The 15435-nt window shown below is 42.2% G+C and overlaps 2 protein-coding genes across 3 annotated transcripts in view; one reads left to right on the top strand and one right to left on the bottom strand.

Moving 5' to 3' along the window:
• The window catches only part of LOC147709816 (uncharacterized), a 117739-nt gene extending 110050 nt beyond the window's left edge, over positions 1 to 7689 (top strand). Inside the window, exons 3-4 of one of the 2 annotated variants that reach the window (XM_086928272.1) lie at positions 2232 to 5248; positions 5425 to 7689. In XM_086928272.1, coding sequence (XP_086784398.1) covers positions 2546 to 5248; positions 5425 to 5736 — 3015 coding nt within the window. In that variant the 5' untranslated portion in view covers positions 2232 to 2545 and the 3' untranslated portion in view covers positions 5737 to 7689. Of the gene's footprint in view, positions 1 to 2231 lie in introns of both variants that reach the window. The other variant, XM_086928271.1, reaches the window with a different exon arrangement.
• The window catches only part of LOC147709815 (uncharacterized), a 1100435-nt gene that overhangs the window by 833765 nt on the left and 251235 nt on the right, over positions 1 to 15435 (bottom strand). The window lies entirely within an intron of this gene.

Below are 15435 nucleotides of genomic sequence, written 5' to 3'. Positions count from 1 at the left end.
GGACGCAACAGCATCATAAAAGTGACGCAGTGATATCGCATAGATTTCACTGCGTCACCTCTACGACCCTTTCATGCGTCAATACGTCCTTTTTGCATACATTACACCTGACGTAGGTATAATGTGGCACTGGGGTTTACAAAGTGACGCATCTGCCTAGATGCGTCACTTTGTAAAAATGACTGAATAAGGTGCATTTTTTACAGCACTGGTGCGTCACAAAAAGTGCGTCACAAAAAGTTACGCACCGGTGGCATAAAAAAGATGCAACTCCAGCAATGCATCCTTTCACATGGGGTTAGGCCCATGTGAAAGGGCCTGCATCAGTCTTACGCCTGCTGGGAACCGGCGCAAGATTTGGACGCAACAGCGTCATAAAAGTGACGCAGTGATATCTCATAGATTTCAATGCGTCACCTCTACAACCTTTTCTTGCGTCAATACGTTCCTTTTGCATACATTGCACCTGACGTAGGTATAATGTGGCGCTGGGGTTTACAAAGTGACGCATCTACCTAGATGCGTCACTTTGTAAAAATGACTGAATATGGTGCATTTTTTACAGCACTGGTGCGTCACAAAAAGTAACGCACCGGTGGCGTAAAAGTGACGCATGGCCTCATAAATGAGGCCTTCAGTCTTCTACTCACTTACGTAGCGCGATCGTCTGCGCTCGAGTGCTTCCGGGTGCGTTTCCGCGGTGCGTATCATGCGGACGCGGCTACGCGGTACGTCACAATGATATTTTCATATTAAATATGCGCGCACCGGGGCGCTTCAAAAGAATGCGCTTTCCGGGGCGCACACCGGGGCGCGCACCGGGAGCGCTCCAGGGCAAAAAAAAAGAACAATATACATAAAAAAAATTGTTTTTCAGAAAGACACACATTCACTGAATGGTGTCATCAGTGATGTCATGAGTGATGTCACTGACCATGTCATGAGTGATGTAATACGTGACGTCATCTGCAGTGCATTGCAGACGCGCAAGTTATAGTGAGTCCAACTAACTATAACGTGGGAATTTTAATGGTTTTATGTCAGTAAAATTTCCAGCTAACTACAACTGGTGTGAAACCTATGGTTTTTTCAGTGAATTTAATAGGTTTTTTAAATGCTAATTCCTAACTATAACTGGTCTGAAACCTATGGTTTTTTCAGTGAATATATATATATATGGCGTGATCAAGACACCACGGTGTCGAAACGCGTAGCGGTGTTGCGGTATTAAAAGTTCTGGCTAACTTTCCTTACCTCTGAGTGTGCATTTTTCTGAAAAAACAGACTGTGAATTAACAAACCGGCAGTGGTTCTAGCCGGCTGTTGCACCAACCGACATGGGATGTTTTCCAAGGAAGAGCCAATGACCGAGTGGATATATATATATATATATATATATATATATATATATATATATATATATATATATATATATATATATATATATATATATATATTGTTTGATAATAAACTTGATATTCAAGGATCGTTTTGGTGGTACATTTGATGACTGGTGTATATTAGTGTGTGACGGTGTAAGAGGTGATGAACAATAGAGGGAATAGAATCTAGTTTTCCAAGAGAATGTATTTGTGACTATTAAGTCTTACATGGAATCCTGTCTCTTGGATCAACAGGTCCTCTTTCTATTACATTGACGTAAAGTAGTTCTAATCCGCCTGTTCCTTGACTAGATATGGTCAGAGTCTCAGATCTCTAGAGTTACACTATGTTGAAGATACTCAGATTACCTGTCTATCCTATTCCAGACTCTCTGATACTATAAAGGACTCCCTTGCAGCATACGCTTACGTTTCCTGCCGTTATTGTGATGCTCTGTCTTGCATGGTCCATTCACTAGAAAAGGCTCCATTTTGTATTTTTGTTAACCTGTGTGAGAATAGGAAGCATTCCCTGGATAAGAAAGAAGGCATTGTGTTGCTATGTACTTAACATTGTAGCGTGTCGTAGGGAGAGGGTCTCACTCAATGAACAAGGAACCTTCTCTGGTGTCTTGGTTGCTCTTTTAGTCCGCACTCCTCGATAGAAGGGGATCATTGAAGGATCGTATGCCCTTACTCTGTCTACTACATCTTCACATTGAAAGTGTAATCTAGAATTTCATTAGCGCATTTGTCTATATGAACAATTACATGCCAATAAATGTTCGTGATGGACTCTGCATTTAAGCTTATCCAGTGTGTTTTTATTTTTAAATCTTTTTCTTATAGATGAAACAAATGCAATAATGATTGAAAAAGATGAAGGCAGTAAACATTACTTGTTTAGGAAGTGATGGAAAAAAAATATGCCTCGAGATCACTTCCCATGAAGGCTAATGCCGTGCCAAAGTATTTTTCTACAGCTGAAAACCCGTACTGTCCAATGAGGTCTGCACTTGGCACTTAGGGATCAGCTGATGTACATAGAAGACATAACACACTGAACAAACTGAGCAAGCCTGATGATTTGCTTATTATGAAGGAAGAACTAACCTAGTATAGGAAAGAAAACAAATAAGAGAAAACGTGTGAATATTTAGAAGATGACAACACAATGTGGCAAAACATTTAGAACAAATGGAGATCTAGAACTGTATCAGAAAATCCACACAGGGGAGAAACCATATCAATGTGCACTGTGTGGCAAGGCATTTATAACTAATGGACAGCTAAACCTTCATCAGAAAATCCACACTGTAGAGAAACCATATCAATGTACAGAGTGTGGCAAAACATTTAGAACAAATGGAGAGCTAAAACTACATCAGAAAATCCACAGAGGGGAGAAACCATATCAATGTGCACAATGTGGCAAAGTATTTATAACGAATGGAGAGCTAACACAACATCAGGAAATCCACACTGGGGAGAAACCATATCAATGTACAGAGTGTGACAAAGTATTCATAACAAATGGAGAGTTAAAGCGACATAAAAAAATCCACTCTGGGGAGAAACCATATCAATGTGCACAGTGTGGCAAAGCATTCATAAGAAATGGAGAACTGAAGCAACACCAGAAAATCCATATTGGGGAGAAACCATATCAATGTACAGAGTGTGACAAAGCATTTATAAGAAAGTGGCACCTAAATCTACATCTGAAAATCCACACTGGGGAGAAACCGTATGAATGTACAGAATGCAACAAAGCATTTATAAGAAATCTAGAGCTAAAACGACATCAGAAAATCCACACTGGGGAGAAACCATATCAATGTGCACAGTGTGGCAAAGCATTCATAACCAATCCTGAGCTAACACAACATCAGAAAATCCATACTGGGGAGAAACCATATCAATGTACAGAGTGTGACAAAGCATTCATAAGAAATGGAGGACTAAAACGACATATAAAAATCCATACTGAGGAGAAACCATATCAATGTTCACAGTGTGGCAAAGCATTCATAAGAAATGGAGGGCTAAAACGACACAAGAAAATCCATACTGGGGAGAAACCATATCAATGTAGAGAGTGTGGCAAAGCATTTATAACCAATGGAGAACAGAAACAACATCAGAAAATCCATGCTGGGGAGAAACCATATCAATGTACGGAGTGTGACAAAGCATTTATAAGAAAGTGGCAGCTAAATCAACATCTGAAAATCCACACTCGGGAGAAACCGTATGAATGCACAGAATGCAACAAATCATTTATAAGAAATCTAGAGCTAAAACGACATCAGAAAATCCACACTGGGGAGAAACCATATCAATGTGCACAGTGTGGCAAAGCATTCATAACTAATCCTGAGCTAACACAACATCAGAAAATCCATACTGGGGAGAAACCATATCAATGTACAGAGTGTGACAAAGCATTCATAAGAAATGGAGCGCTAAAACGACATATAAAAATCCATACTGAGGAGAAACCATATCAATGTTCACAGTGTGGCAAAGCCTTCATAAGAAATGGAGGGCTAAAGCGACACAAAATAATCCATACTGGGGAGAAACCATATCAATGTTCAGAGTGTGGCAAAGCATTTATAACCAATGGAGAACAGAAGCAACATCAGAAAATCCATGCTGGGGAGAAACCATATCAATGTACAGAGTGTGACAAAGCATTTATAAGAAAGTGGCAGCTAAATCAACATCTGAAAATCCACACTCGGGAGAAACCATATGAATGTACAGAATGCAACAAAGCATTTATAAGAAATCTAGAGCTAAAACGACATCAGAAAATCCACACTGGGGAGAAACCATATCAATGTGCACAGTGTGGCAAAGCATTCATAACTAATCCTGAGCTAATACAACATCAGAAAATCCATACTGGGGAGAAACCATATCAATGTACAGAGTGTGACAAAGCATTCATAACTAATCCTGAGCTAACACAACATCAGAAAATCCATACTGGGGAGAAAGCATATCAATGTACAGAGTGTGACAAAGCATTCATAAGAAATGAAGGGCTAAAACGACATATAAAAATCCATACTGAGGAGAAACCATATCAATGTTCACAGTGTGGCAAAGCATTCATAACTAATCCTGAGCTAACACAACATCAGAAAATCCATACTGGGGAGAAAGCATATCAATGTACAGAGTGTGACAAAGCATTCATAAGAAATGAAGGGCTAAAACGACATAAAAAAATCCATACTGGGGAGAAAGCATATCAATGTACAGAGTGTGGCAAAGCATTCATAAGAAATGAAGGGCTAAAACGACATGAAAAAATCCATACTGGGGAGAAAACATATCAATGTACAGAGTGTGACAAAGCATTCATAAGAAATGAAGGGCTAAAACGACATAATAAAATCCATACTGGGGAGAAAGCATATCAATGTACAGAGTGTGACAAAGCATTCATAAGAAATGAAGGGCTAAAACGACATGAAAAAATCCATACTGGGGAGAAACCATATCAATGTACAGAGTGTGACAAAGCATTTATAAGAAAGTGGCAGCTAAATCAACATCAGAAAATCCACACTGGGGAAAAACCATATGAATGTACAGAATGCAACAAAGCATTTATAAGAAATCTAGAGCTAAAACGACATCAGAAAATCCACACTGGGGAGAAACCATATCAATGTGCACAGTGTGGCAAAGCATTCATAACTAATCCTGAGCTAATACAACATCAGAAAATCCATACTGGGGAGAAACCATATCAATGTACAGAGTGTGACAAAGCATTCATAACTAATCCTGAGCTAACACAACATCAGAAAATCCATACTGGAGAGAAAGCATATCAATGTACAGAGTGTGACAAAGCATTCATGATACCTGGAGATGTTGTTTGATGATTGTTCGGCCAGTGTTCATGTTGTGATCCTTCAATCGGCTTTTATTGTGATTTTTATTGTATGTAGTGGTGTATAGCTATGTGATTGTTTTATGTGGCCCTCTTTTGAGAGCCAAAAACATAATAAACTTGAACTTGAACAAAGCATTTATAAGAAATCGAGAGCTAAAACGACATCAGAAAATCCACACTGGGGAGAAGCCATATCAATGTGCACAGTGTGGCAAGGCATTTATAACTAATGGAGAGCTAAAAGTACATCAGAAAATCCACACTAGGGAGAAACCATATAAATGTACAGAGTGTGACAAAGCATTCATAAGAAAGTGGCAGCTAAAACAACATCAGAAAATCCATACTGGGGAGAAACCATGTCAATGTACAGAGTGTGACAAAGCATTCATAACAAATGGAGAGCTAAAAGGACATCAAAAAATCCTTACTGGGTAGAAACCATATCAATCTACAGAGTGTGGCAAAGCATTTATAAACAATGGAGAACAGAAGCAACATCAGAAAATCCATGCTGGGGAAAAACCGTATGAATGTACAGAGTGTCACAAAGCATTCATAAGAAAGTGGCAACTAAATGGACACCAGAAAATCCATACTGGGGAGAAACCATATCAATGTACAGAGTGTGGCAAACATTAAGTACAAATGGAAAGCTAAAACGAAATCAGAAAATCCATACTGAGGAGAAATCATATCAATGTGCAGAGTGTGACAAAGCGTTGAGTACAAATGGAGTGTTAAAACAACATAAAGGCGACATTGGGGAGAAACAAGATCAATGTACAGAGTGAGGAAAAGCATTGTTAATAAATGGAGATCTGAAGCGACATCAGAAAATCTATTTGGGAAAAACCGAATGAATGTACTGAGTGTGACAAAGCATTTTTAACAAATAGAGAGCTAAAAACAACATCCGAAAGTCCACACTGGAGAGAAACTATATCAATGTACAGAATGTGACATGGGATTTGTTAGAAAGCAAAATTTAATTTAACATTGGAAAGTTCACACAGGCGAGAAACCATATCAATGTATTGACTTTCACAAAACATTCATGACAAATGGCGATCTAAAATGACATTAGAAAATCCACATGGAGAGAAATGCTATGTACATACAGAATGTATTAGAGTCTTAAATAGGAAGGATAAGCTAATACAGCATCAACAAATTTACACTAGGGAGTAACCATGTTATTGCACAGAATGCAACCAGGGATTTGCTACAAAACAAAATTTAATATGACTTTAGAATGCTCACATTGAAGAGAAACTATTTAAATGTTTTGAACGTGAGAGTGCATTCATAAGAAATGGAGAGGTAACACAATATGAAACGTCCCCACTTAAGACTACACTGAATGTGACAAGGCATTTATTAGCAAGGGAGACTTAAAACAACATCAGAAAGTCTCCTGGGAAAATCTGTATGAATGAACAAAATGCAACAGTGTTCTTAATGACATAACCGTATGAATGTAAAGAAAGTGACAAGGCATTTATTAGAAGGACACAGCCAATATAACATCAGAAGTTCCACATAGAAGTAAAACCATATGCATGCACTTACCACTTACTGAGACAAGGCATTGTTTAAAAAACCCACTCCTGCTCACAGTGTTATGTTTCATACAGATACCCCTATATAGGCTCAGGGAATTACCGAACCTTTTACCTATATCTTCCCTGCCATTACACTACATAACGGTTCTTGGTAGTGACATTATACCTAGTTACGGTACTGCTTACAGGACGTGGGTTTTTTTTCGGAAAACTAGCCTCATCCAGTATGCATGAGGATTCTTGGAATCTCAGCAAGACTACCATCTTGTGCATAATAACTATGTATAAGGGTTATTCCTTCCGTCATCCTAGTCCGACATGACACAGCAAGGTAGATCCCCTGAGGGTACCACTTTGGGCATATAAACACCATATCTTTCCTGAGGCAGGGGGAGGCGAAAAAGGACTTTCATACTGACACATTGACGCGAGACGCTGAGGTTCCTGCAGGCAGACACTCCAGATAGCAGTGGTGTGACATCCCTCGCAGTGTGTCCATCTTCAGACCAAGACAGGGTCACACAGTCTCTCATTTCAGGTAATGGGGTTGGCTTTATCCTAGGGGGATTCTTGGCTCTACACCTACATAAATGTTAGGTACACGTAGGTACATCAAAATAGTGTTGCATTGTAGGAGTAGGAATTTATTACTTTCATGTATTTTATATTCTGGTCTGTATTCATTGTTCTAGCACAATGGTAGGAATCTACCATCCTTTTACTCTTTTGGTGCTTATAATCATTTAGATCTGTTTGTCTTATGGTTGTTTCAGCACACCTATTTTACAGCAGAATGACGCTGGTTCAATAAATGCTTATTGAAAAAGGTCCCTACTGTTTATTCTGTGCATTACTCTGAAACAAAAGTGGGCACGAGTAACTGAGCGAAAAGTACTGCACTGTTTCCACGATCCCTGATGGGACAGAGTTGTTATGTTCAATAGTTGCAAAAAACTATTCTCTCTTTGGTAAGAAGGGTTTATAGTGGCACTGTGAGCTAGCTGGTATACAGGCTATCATACCCGGTGGGGGTGTCTGGAATATGCTGGACACCAATCCCACAGTGTATGTTGTCTGAACATGCAGATCCTATATATGTTTATAGGAACTACATGACAACAGCTATAGGGAGATGAAGTAACTGAGCACAATGTGGAACAAAGGAACATAAACAGTGGCAGTCATCAAAGGTGCCAAAGGATAAGTCAACAAAAGGTTCCAGGATAACTTGCCCCTTTCCTACAGAGGTGACAATATGCAATCTCCAGATAGCAGCAAATGGACAGAAAGCAACGGCTATATTTCTTTACCTACACCCAGTCTGCTGTAGTTTTAAGGGCTATTCTGGCTACCTCGTGATAGGACCTGGTGCTGCCTATTAACTCAGTTATGAAATTTGCTCTGCAAGGACTTCTAGGGCTCATATCCACAGTTTTGGGCACATTGGTGCAGTTTTTTTTTATCTAGGATGTTATGTTTATGCTGTATATTGTTGGCATTTTGTTTCTTTCATTAAACAATACTACCCAGGGGAGTCAAGTAGAGTTTTGGGGTCAGATGGAAGTCAGATGCCACTGGCCTTAGGTATTTGCAGCATGAGGTATGTGTGTATCCGGTTTATGGTTTCATGTGGGACAGGAGGTGCCACCATTTGTACAGACATTGCATGACAGTTTGCTGAACAACCTGCGAATAAAAGGCCTCTACTTCGAGCAGTGATTACAATCTACTATATCACATATAGGCAACAATTGTATTCTTTCTCCTTTTGCACCATGTATTTTTTTTAACATACTGATCTGTAATAAAATAAATATTTGCTGAAAGTACCGACTGCAATCTTAGATGGTTGAACACTGTAAACTATCTTATACTACACAGTGTATAGAGTTAATCACCTTTCTAAAGCGCTCCAATGTCCTTTCAGACTATGTCCGCTTAATAGAAAAAAACAAATAAATAAAACTGTTTACCTGAATAGGGAGAGACAAAGCTGGTCTTATCTCTCCTCGAGCCTTGTTCCAAAAGGATACCTTCTCTGGCCACCCTTGGAGGGGAGGGAGGGGGTTAATGAGGAGAATCAAACAGATGATTTATATTTAGAAACCATGGAGATGGATCAGAAATGTCAGCAATGTGTACCCCACCTTTCAGTCTCATAAAATGTGAGCCCTTGTTGATAGACCCCCTTAGTTTCTTCCAATGTGAATACATGGTCTAGTAATACCCTCAGTGCCCTGCAATGATGTGAATGTGACAAAAAATCATTCCTTCCTGATCTTTTCTAAAAAATAAATTATTTATTTTCTCAAGAGGTTTTATAAAGCTTGTACATGATCCAAAAGAATCAGAAACCAGTGCATACGAAAAGATTGTTTTGGTTTCATATTTAAGCGCAGTACAACTTTTAAACCATCAACACAACGTGAGAGAGACATTGCATCAATTTTAGCAACTCTGTACCCGCATATTTGGATTGAGGCAGGTGATTGGATAACACATCCAGTGATGTGTGCTGTTTACAAAGTTGACTCCTGATCGCCGCGCATCATGACAAAGCCCTTTTCCTGTTTCCAAGTCTGTTATAATTAGGGCTCCTGGTTTTATGGTATTTTTAAAAAACATTTCTGCCTATAAATATCCATATTTATTTTTTGGCCTTCCTATTAGTATTCATCCATATTTATTGGTTTGCAAGTAAATGTAGTTAAAATTGGTACATTTCTACATTTAGTTAACAGATAAACATGCACACATTCTTTGAAACCTGTCACATTTTAGCAAATCCAGCAGTCAAATATAGCAAAATACTACACCCAAGGGGCTTGGCCAAGATGGCGGCACGGTATGACGCCAGACTCTTCTCCTCCGGCCCTGCCAAATCATCCACTTTGTATTTGCCCCATTCCCCGACACAGAACTTTCCTGACATCGAAGGGCATCAACTCCTGCTTATCCTGGTGCCTCGGTGAGGCAGTATTTGGATCGCCTGAGCCCGCCTGCCTGATCCTTCGGCGAAGTGCCCTGATGGTCCTGCGGCCGAGGCAGAAGCCGCGAGTCCAACTCTGGCGAGAGCCCCGGCACCGGTGAAGCAACGCGGCCCCTGAGAGCAACAGAACGCCTGGGCATTGACTGCCGCCCCTACCACTATCTGTAGGTCCTGTGAACCGGATGTCCTCCACCACCTGAGGTGGCAGGTCAGGCCCCGGACACGACCTATCGGGCGGCCACCATCTTGTTGCTTTCCTCGCCAGGGCTTGCATCGTCTGGCCCATCTACTTTGCAGCTACTGACTCCCTCCGGGGGAGACACCCAGCGGACGGCCATGCCTGGCGGAAGGCCTCCAGAAGTGCGCTCTGCCTCACGCACACAATGGACCTGAGGACCCACCACTCCATGGCCGCCTACCGCAACACAGATTGGAAGCCCAGGGACCCGGGAGACTCCTTCATCCGGAAGCAGTGGGTCTTCCCAGGACGCGGCTGGACGGGCAATCGCCATCCACTCGCCCTTCCAGCGTTGGCCTGCATGGACACTAGCAGCAACCTCCTGAGGGCCTAAGCAACTAGCAGATCACTGTGACAGTCCGTAACGACCTGCAGGTGCGTTCTCCACCCTGCTGTGGTAAATAAATTAATTACCCTGTCATAATTTCTATACATTAACAAGGGTCATGCATATAATAAGAGGCAGAGTCCGTGGTGTCCGATTCAAAAGGGCTTTATTCACTAACTGCAGTTAGAGGAGAATCGGGTTCCATCACCACTAAGGTTCAGGAAGGGTCGTCATCTAACGTTTATTCACAGAGTACATCATTTATAGTTCAAACATACATTAACTTGCATGGAGAAGGTGGAGCAAGTGAAAGAGAGAGAGATAAGAACACATAGGCGTGAAAGAAGGTGTACATGTGGGCGTTCCCTTGTTGAGTCATAAGGTGTGTCATAGGTGGGTGGGTACATGGAGGGGGTCTGCATGGCAACTGGAACCTTTACCCTACTTGTGTGCGTAACCTAGTCATGACGTGTAATTGACGTGCAGCTGGGGAAAACAGGAGGGGCTAACTTTCGTGCTAGTAGAGAAGTCATGGATGTCAGGACGACCTGTACTTCTGGCATTATCTGATATCTTGAGTTCGGAGGATGTATTAAAGGTCGCTCGAGCAAAGGCTGCTCATCATTAAATGCTAGTGTGGGCCTATATTTCTTCGCGTATAGCCTGGGGGCTGTGGGCTTTCTATGGATGCGAGCTCTGTAAATCACTTGAATGGGGACAGAAAGGCTGGGCCCTATCTTCTGCAGGCGGAATATGTTTACCCTTTTCATTAGGCAGGAATGTATTTCTGTGGAGCGAAACAGATAACTGTAAGCATAATACTGTCTTGGCAGGCCTGGCTGGGCACCTCTCGGCTGAGCAGGAAGTATGTGAGAGGTCAGGGATTCATAGCTAGACTGCTGCTTTCAGAGTGTCAGGAGGCTTGGAGCCTCGGAGCCTGAATTCGGGTCCTGGCTCGGCTGTGCCACAAAACGGGTGCATCTCGATATTTAAACGTGCACCATGTAAAGACATTGGCAACATAGGCTTTAAAGCAGAATTAGCGTTTCTTTCATGGAGGGCCTGGTAGTTGACATGCTAACGTTGGACGCAAATGCAAATGCGTCTTCATTTCGGCCACAGAGGGAAAATGCATGGATGTCATGCACATACACTGAAGGTTGGGGTACACGATAGGGGACATACTGGCCATATAAAATTTCATTTACCTCATTCCCTCCTTGTCCCCTACGTTCCCTTCAAGTCACATCTATTTGCATAAGACCTTGTATATGGTCATACTGCATCATTTGCTCTTCTTTTCTTTTCTGGATACGTGGATGGGGAATACAGGCAGTGCGCACATGCCGCAAATTGCCGGGCCACATTGCAAACAGAGACAACAGCTGAATATAACAAGCAGTATCATTCCTAGGAACGTTAATACTGTCCAGCCCCATCCTGATAGTATACTCCAGAGCCTACTAGACCATGTCCATGGGTCTTGATGCATCTCGTGGGCTATCTTATGGAGTCTTGTTATTGCGGCATACACGGATGGCGCGTTATTAGGAATAAACACGCAACAACTGGAGCCGATCACTCTACAAGCTCCGCCCCTATGTGCCAGGATGACGTCAAGAACAAGACGGTTCCGAAGAACAACAAGTCTCATAGCTGACTGCTCTTCTGTTAAGTTCGCCAGAGCAGATGCAGTCTCATTTATTACTGCTTCCAAAGTTCTTGTTAGCCTGCGTATAAGTTTACTGTTTTGGACGGGACCTATGAACCAGAAATATCCTTTAATGAAATCTGTATATTGCTCCCAAGCTGTCTCAGTCTGATCAACAACTGGGGAATTGATCTCCCTCCTGTGTCTAACATGTACTAGTTGGGAATCTCGATGATAATGGGATGGGGCTAGAAAGACTGGTGGCAACAGGAATGCTATATAACACGTCCCACCCCAGTCTAAAGGCAGACGTACATACGCTGTCTGACCGCAAATGAAATAAGAATGGCGGGAAGCTTTGAAAGTAGACTTTCCTTTATCATTAAACTCGATTACAGTATTACAATCACTGTGTCCTAAATGTACTGATCCTTGCTTTGTAACGCATAATTCACCCTTTACTGGTAGGACTGATATGAACGGTGGACCTGTGTTTTTCTCGAGTTGGACATTTAAAATCATAAAGTTAAGGGAAGCATTTCCTTGTTCGTACACTTCATTTTCTAGATCTGTTGCTTTCCTCTGGGGAAAACCATCTGTGTCTGGGTAACATGCTTCATTCATTACTTTATTCAAGTTTCCATATACCCATTCATCCTTGTTAACTATGGACTTTCTGTCTAATGATGTCATTAAAGCAAACCATGCTCCGCACGAACCATTGTGCGAGAACGGGAAAGGAAAGAGGGGCAGAACTCCATTTGTTTTCTGATAAGGTGGGAGTCGACCACATACCCAGCAATTCGTTACATTGCTGGCCTGATGAGAATGGTGCAACATTCGAATAAAAGTATTGTTGCGCAGTGCTAGTCGATATGATAGTTCGTGGGGTGGCAGATCACTAAATGTGTGCTCTGCAGTGTCGTTGAAAGAAGAGTACATATGTGAAGCAATAGGAGGAAAGAAAACATGTAGCGTTAAACTGATACATATAACTGATATGCTTAGAAGGAACATAATAAACAGAGTTATTATACATCTGCTGCGTAGGGTCTTGCAGTATTTCTCTCTCTTATCTCTCTGTCTAGAACTATTCTGGTCTACGATCTTATACATGTCAGGAACCTGTCTAACCGATTCACCACAGGGTGGACTTAAACAATTAAACGCTGTCTGACTTACTAGACCGTAACTTGGACTTGTACTCCTGTTGCGGAGTTTTTTCTAGCAAAGGGGGCTTTGAGTCACTGGTTTCAAGGCAGTCCTTAGTTTTAATAACAGAGTCTGTTAGTCCATGGAGTTTTTTTATTTGCTGGGCATGGATCCAGCCCTTTCTTCCCTCGACCTTGACGGCAGTCCTCGTTGTCAGCAATACCAGTTTCGGCGTTCTCCAGCGGGGCTCGAGAGGGCTTGAGCGGTCAAAATTCCGAATGAGAACAATATCACCAGGAACGACGGTATGCTCCTTCACTTGGGTGTTGTCGGGGAAGGCGGCTGCAACCTGTGAACGACAAGAGAGGAGTGCAGACATCAAGGAAGCCAGGTAATCTGTCAGCATATTACTGTTAACATCGGTAATTCTCTTGGGCATCGGAGTACCCCACATATTTGGTGGCCTACCAAAAACCACCTCGTAAGGGGACAGTCCTGTTCTGGAATGGGCTACCATACGCATGTAAAAGAGGGCAACCGGCAAGGCTACCATCCAATCCACGCCTTTTTCTGCACAGACTTTCGCTAACTTGGTTTTAAGTGTCTGATTATGTCTCTCGACTAGTCCGGCTGCCTCTGGATGCCGTACACAATGGAACTTCCACTGGTACCCTAACAGAAGAGATACTTGTTTCATTAATTCAGAGGAGAATGGCTGCCCGTTATCTGAGTACACGACACGTGGCAAACCATAGCGTGGAAAATACTCTTGAACCAACTGCCTGGCAGTTGTTACAGCGGTGTAATCTGGGACTGGATATGCTTCTGTCCATCTAGATAGTGCACATACAACTACTAGAACGTATTTGTATCCTCGACATCTGTCCATCTGGATATAATCCATCTGGAGGACTTCAAAAGGGTGGTCAGGGGGATGGAATCCACCTTGTTCCACCGGAATGCCTTTACCTGGATTGAACTGGCAACAAATCATGCAGGTGCGTACTTTCTGTTTAGCTGCTGCACGCAGGTGCTTGTTAAACCAAATGTTCTGTAAACTGTCTAGCATAGCCTTTTCTCCTAAGTGTGCTGGACTGTGTGCTGTGTTTATGATTACTTGAACCATAGAGTCAGGTAGAAACCATGTGGCTTTGCCTTTTGTCATCCAACCTTGGTCAGTCTGGACCCCTGCTTGTTCAGTCCATTTCTTTATTTCGTCTGGAGTGGCATTTGTCTGTATATCGAGTTCATCTTGTGAGGGATCCCTGACTGTCATGTTATTCGTCAGTGATGGTACTTCTGTCTTTGTCGTGTCCATTGGAGTCTGGGCTGTCAATTTGGCTGTTCGATCTGCCAGGTCGTTACCCTGGGAAATGGTGTCTGTGACTTTCGTATGTGCTTTGCATTTCATGATGGCTATGGCTGTAGGCAAATGTATTGCTTCTAACAGAGCTTGAATAAGGGGACCGTGCTGAATTTTGGCCCCATGAGAGGTCAGAAAACCTCTCTCCTGCCAGAGGACTCCGATGTCGTGAACGACCCCGAAGGCATACTGTGAATCTGTATAAATATTCACTTTCAAGTTCTTGGCTCGTATACAGGCTTGTGTCAGAGCGATGAGCTCTGCTGCTTGTGCTGACAGTGTGTCTATTCTGTGTGTCTCAATGACTTCAGTATCAGTGGTCACGGCATACGCGGCCACTAACTCTCCTGTGCTTGTTCTCATGCATGAACCATCAACATAAAGTGTCAGGTCAGGGTCAGGCAATGCAATGTCTGTCAGGTCTTATCTTGGTTTCGTTACTGTATCGATTACTTCCACACAGTCATGTGGTGCAGTGTCTACTGTACTTGAGGGCAAAAGTGTAGCAGGGTTCAGTATATTGCATCGTCTGATTTCTATGTGCGGCTGGAATAACGTCAGTTCGTATCCTGTCAGTCTTGCTATAGTCAGGTGCTGTGTCTGTGTTCGGTTCAAGAGAACTTCAACTGCATGTGGGACTTGTACTGTCAGGGGATGGCCTAACACTATAGAATTGCTCTGTCTTATTGCTAGTGCTGTTGCTGCAACTGATTTCAGGCACGCAGGCAGAGCCTGGGCCACTGGGTCTAATGTACTAGAAAAGTAAGCACAAGGCTTGTGTTTTCCTGCTTGATCTTGTGTAAGGACAGATAATGCTGTCCCATCTCGTTCCTTGACAAAAAGCGTGAAAG

The sequence above is a fragment of the Lissotriton vulgaris genome, chromosome 6 (assembly GCF_964263255.1).
Source record: "Lissotriton vulgaris chromosome 6, aLisVul1.2, whole genome shotgun sequence".
Lineage (NCBI taxonomy): Eukaryota > Metazoa > Chordata > Amphibia > Caudata > Salamandridae > Lissotriton > Lissotriton vulgaris.
The sequence above is the reverse complement of the archived record's forward strand: the minus strand, read 5'-3'. Positions and strand labels throughout refer to the sequence as shown.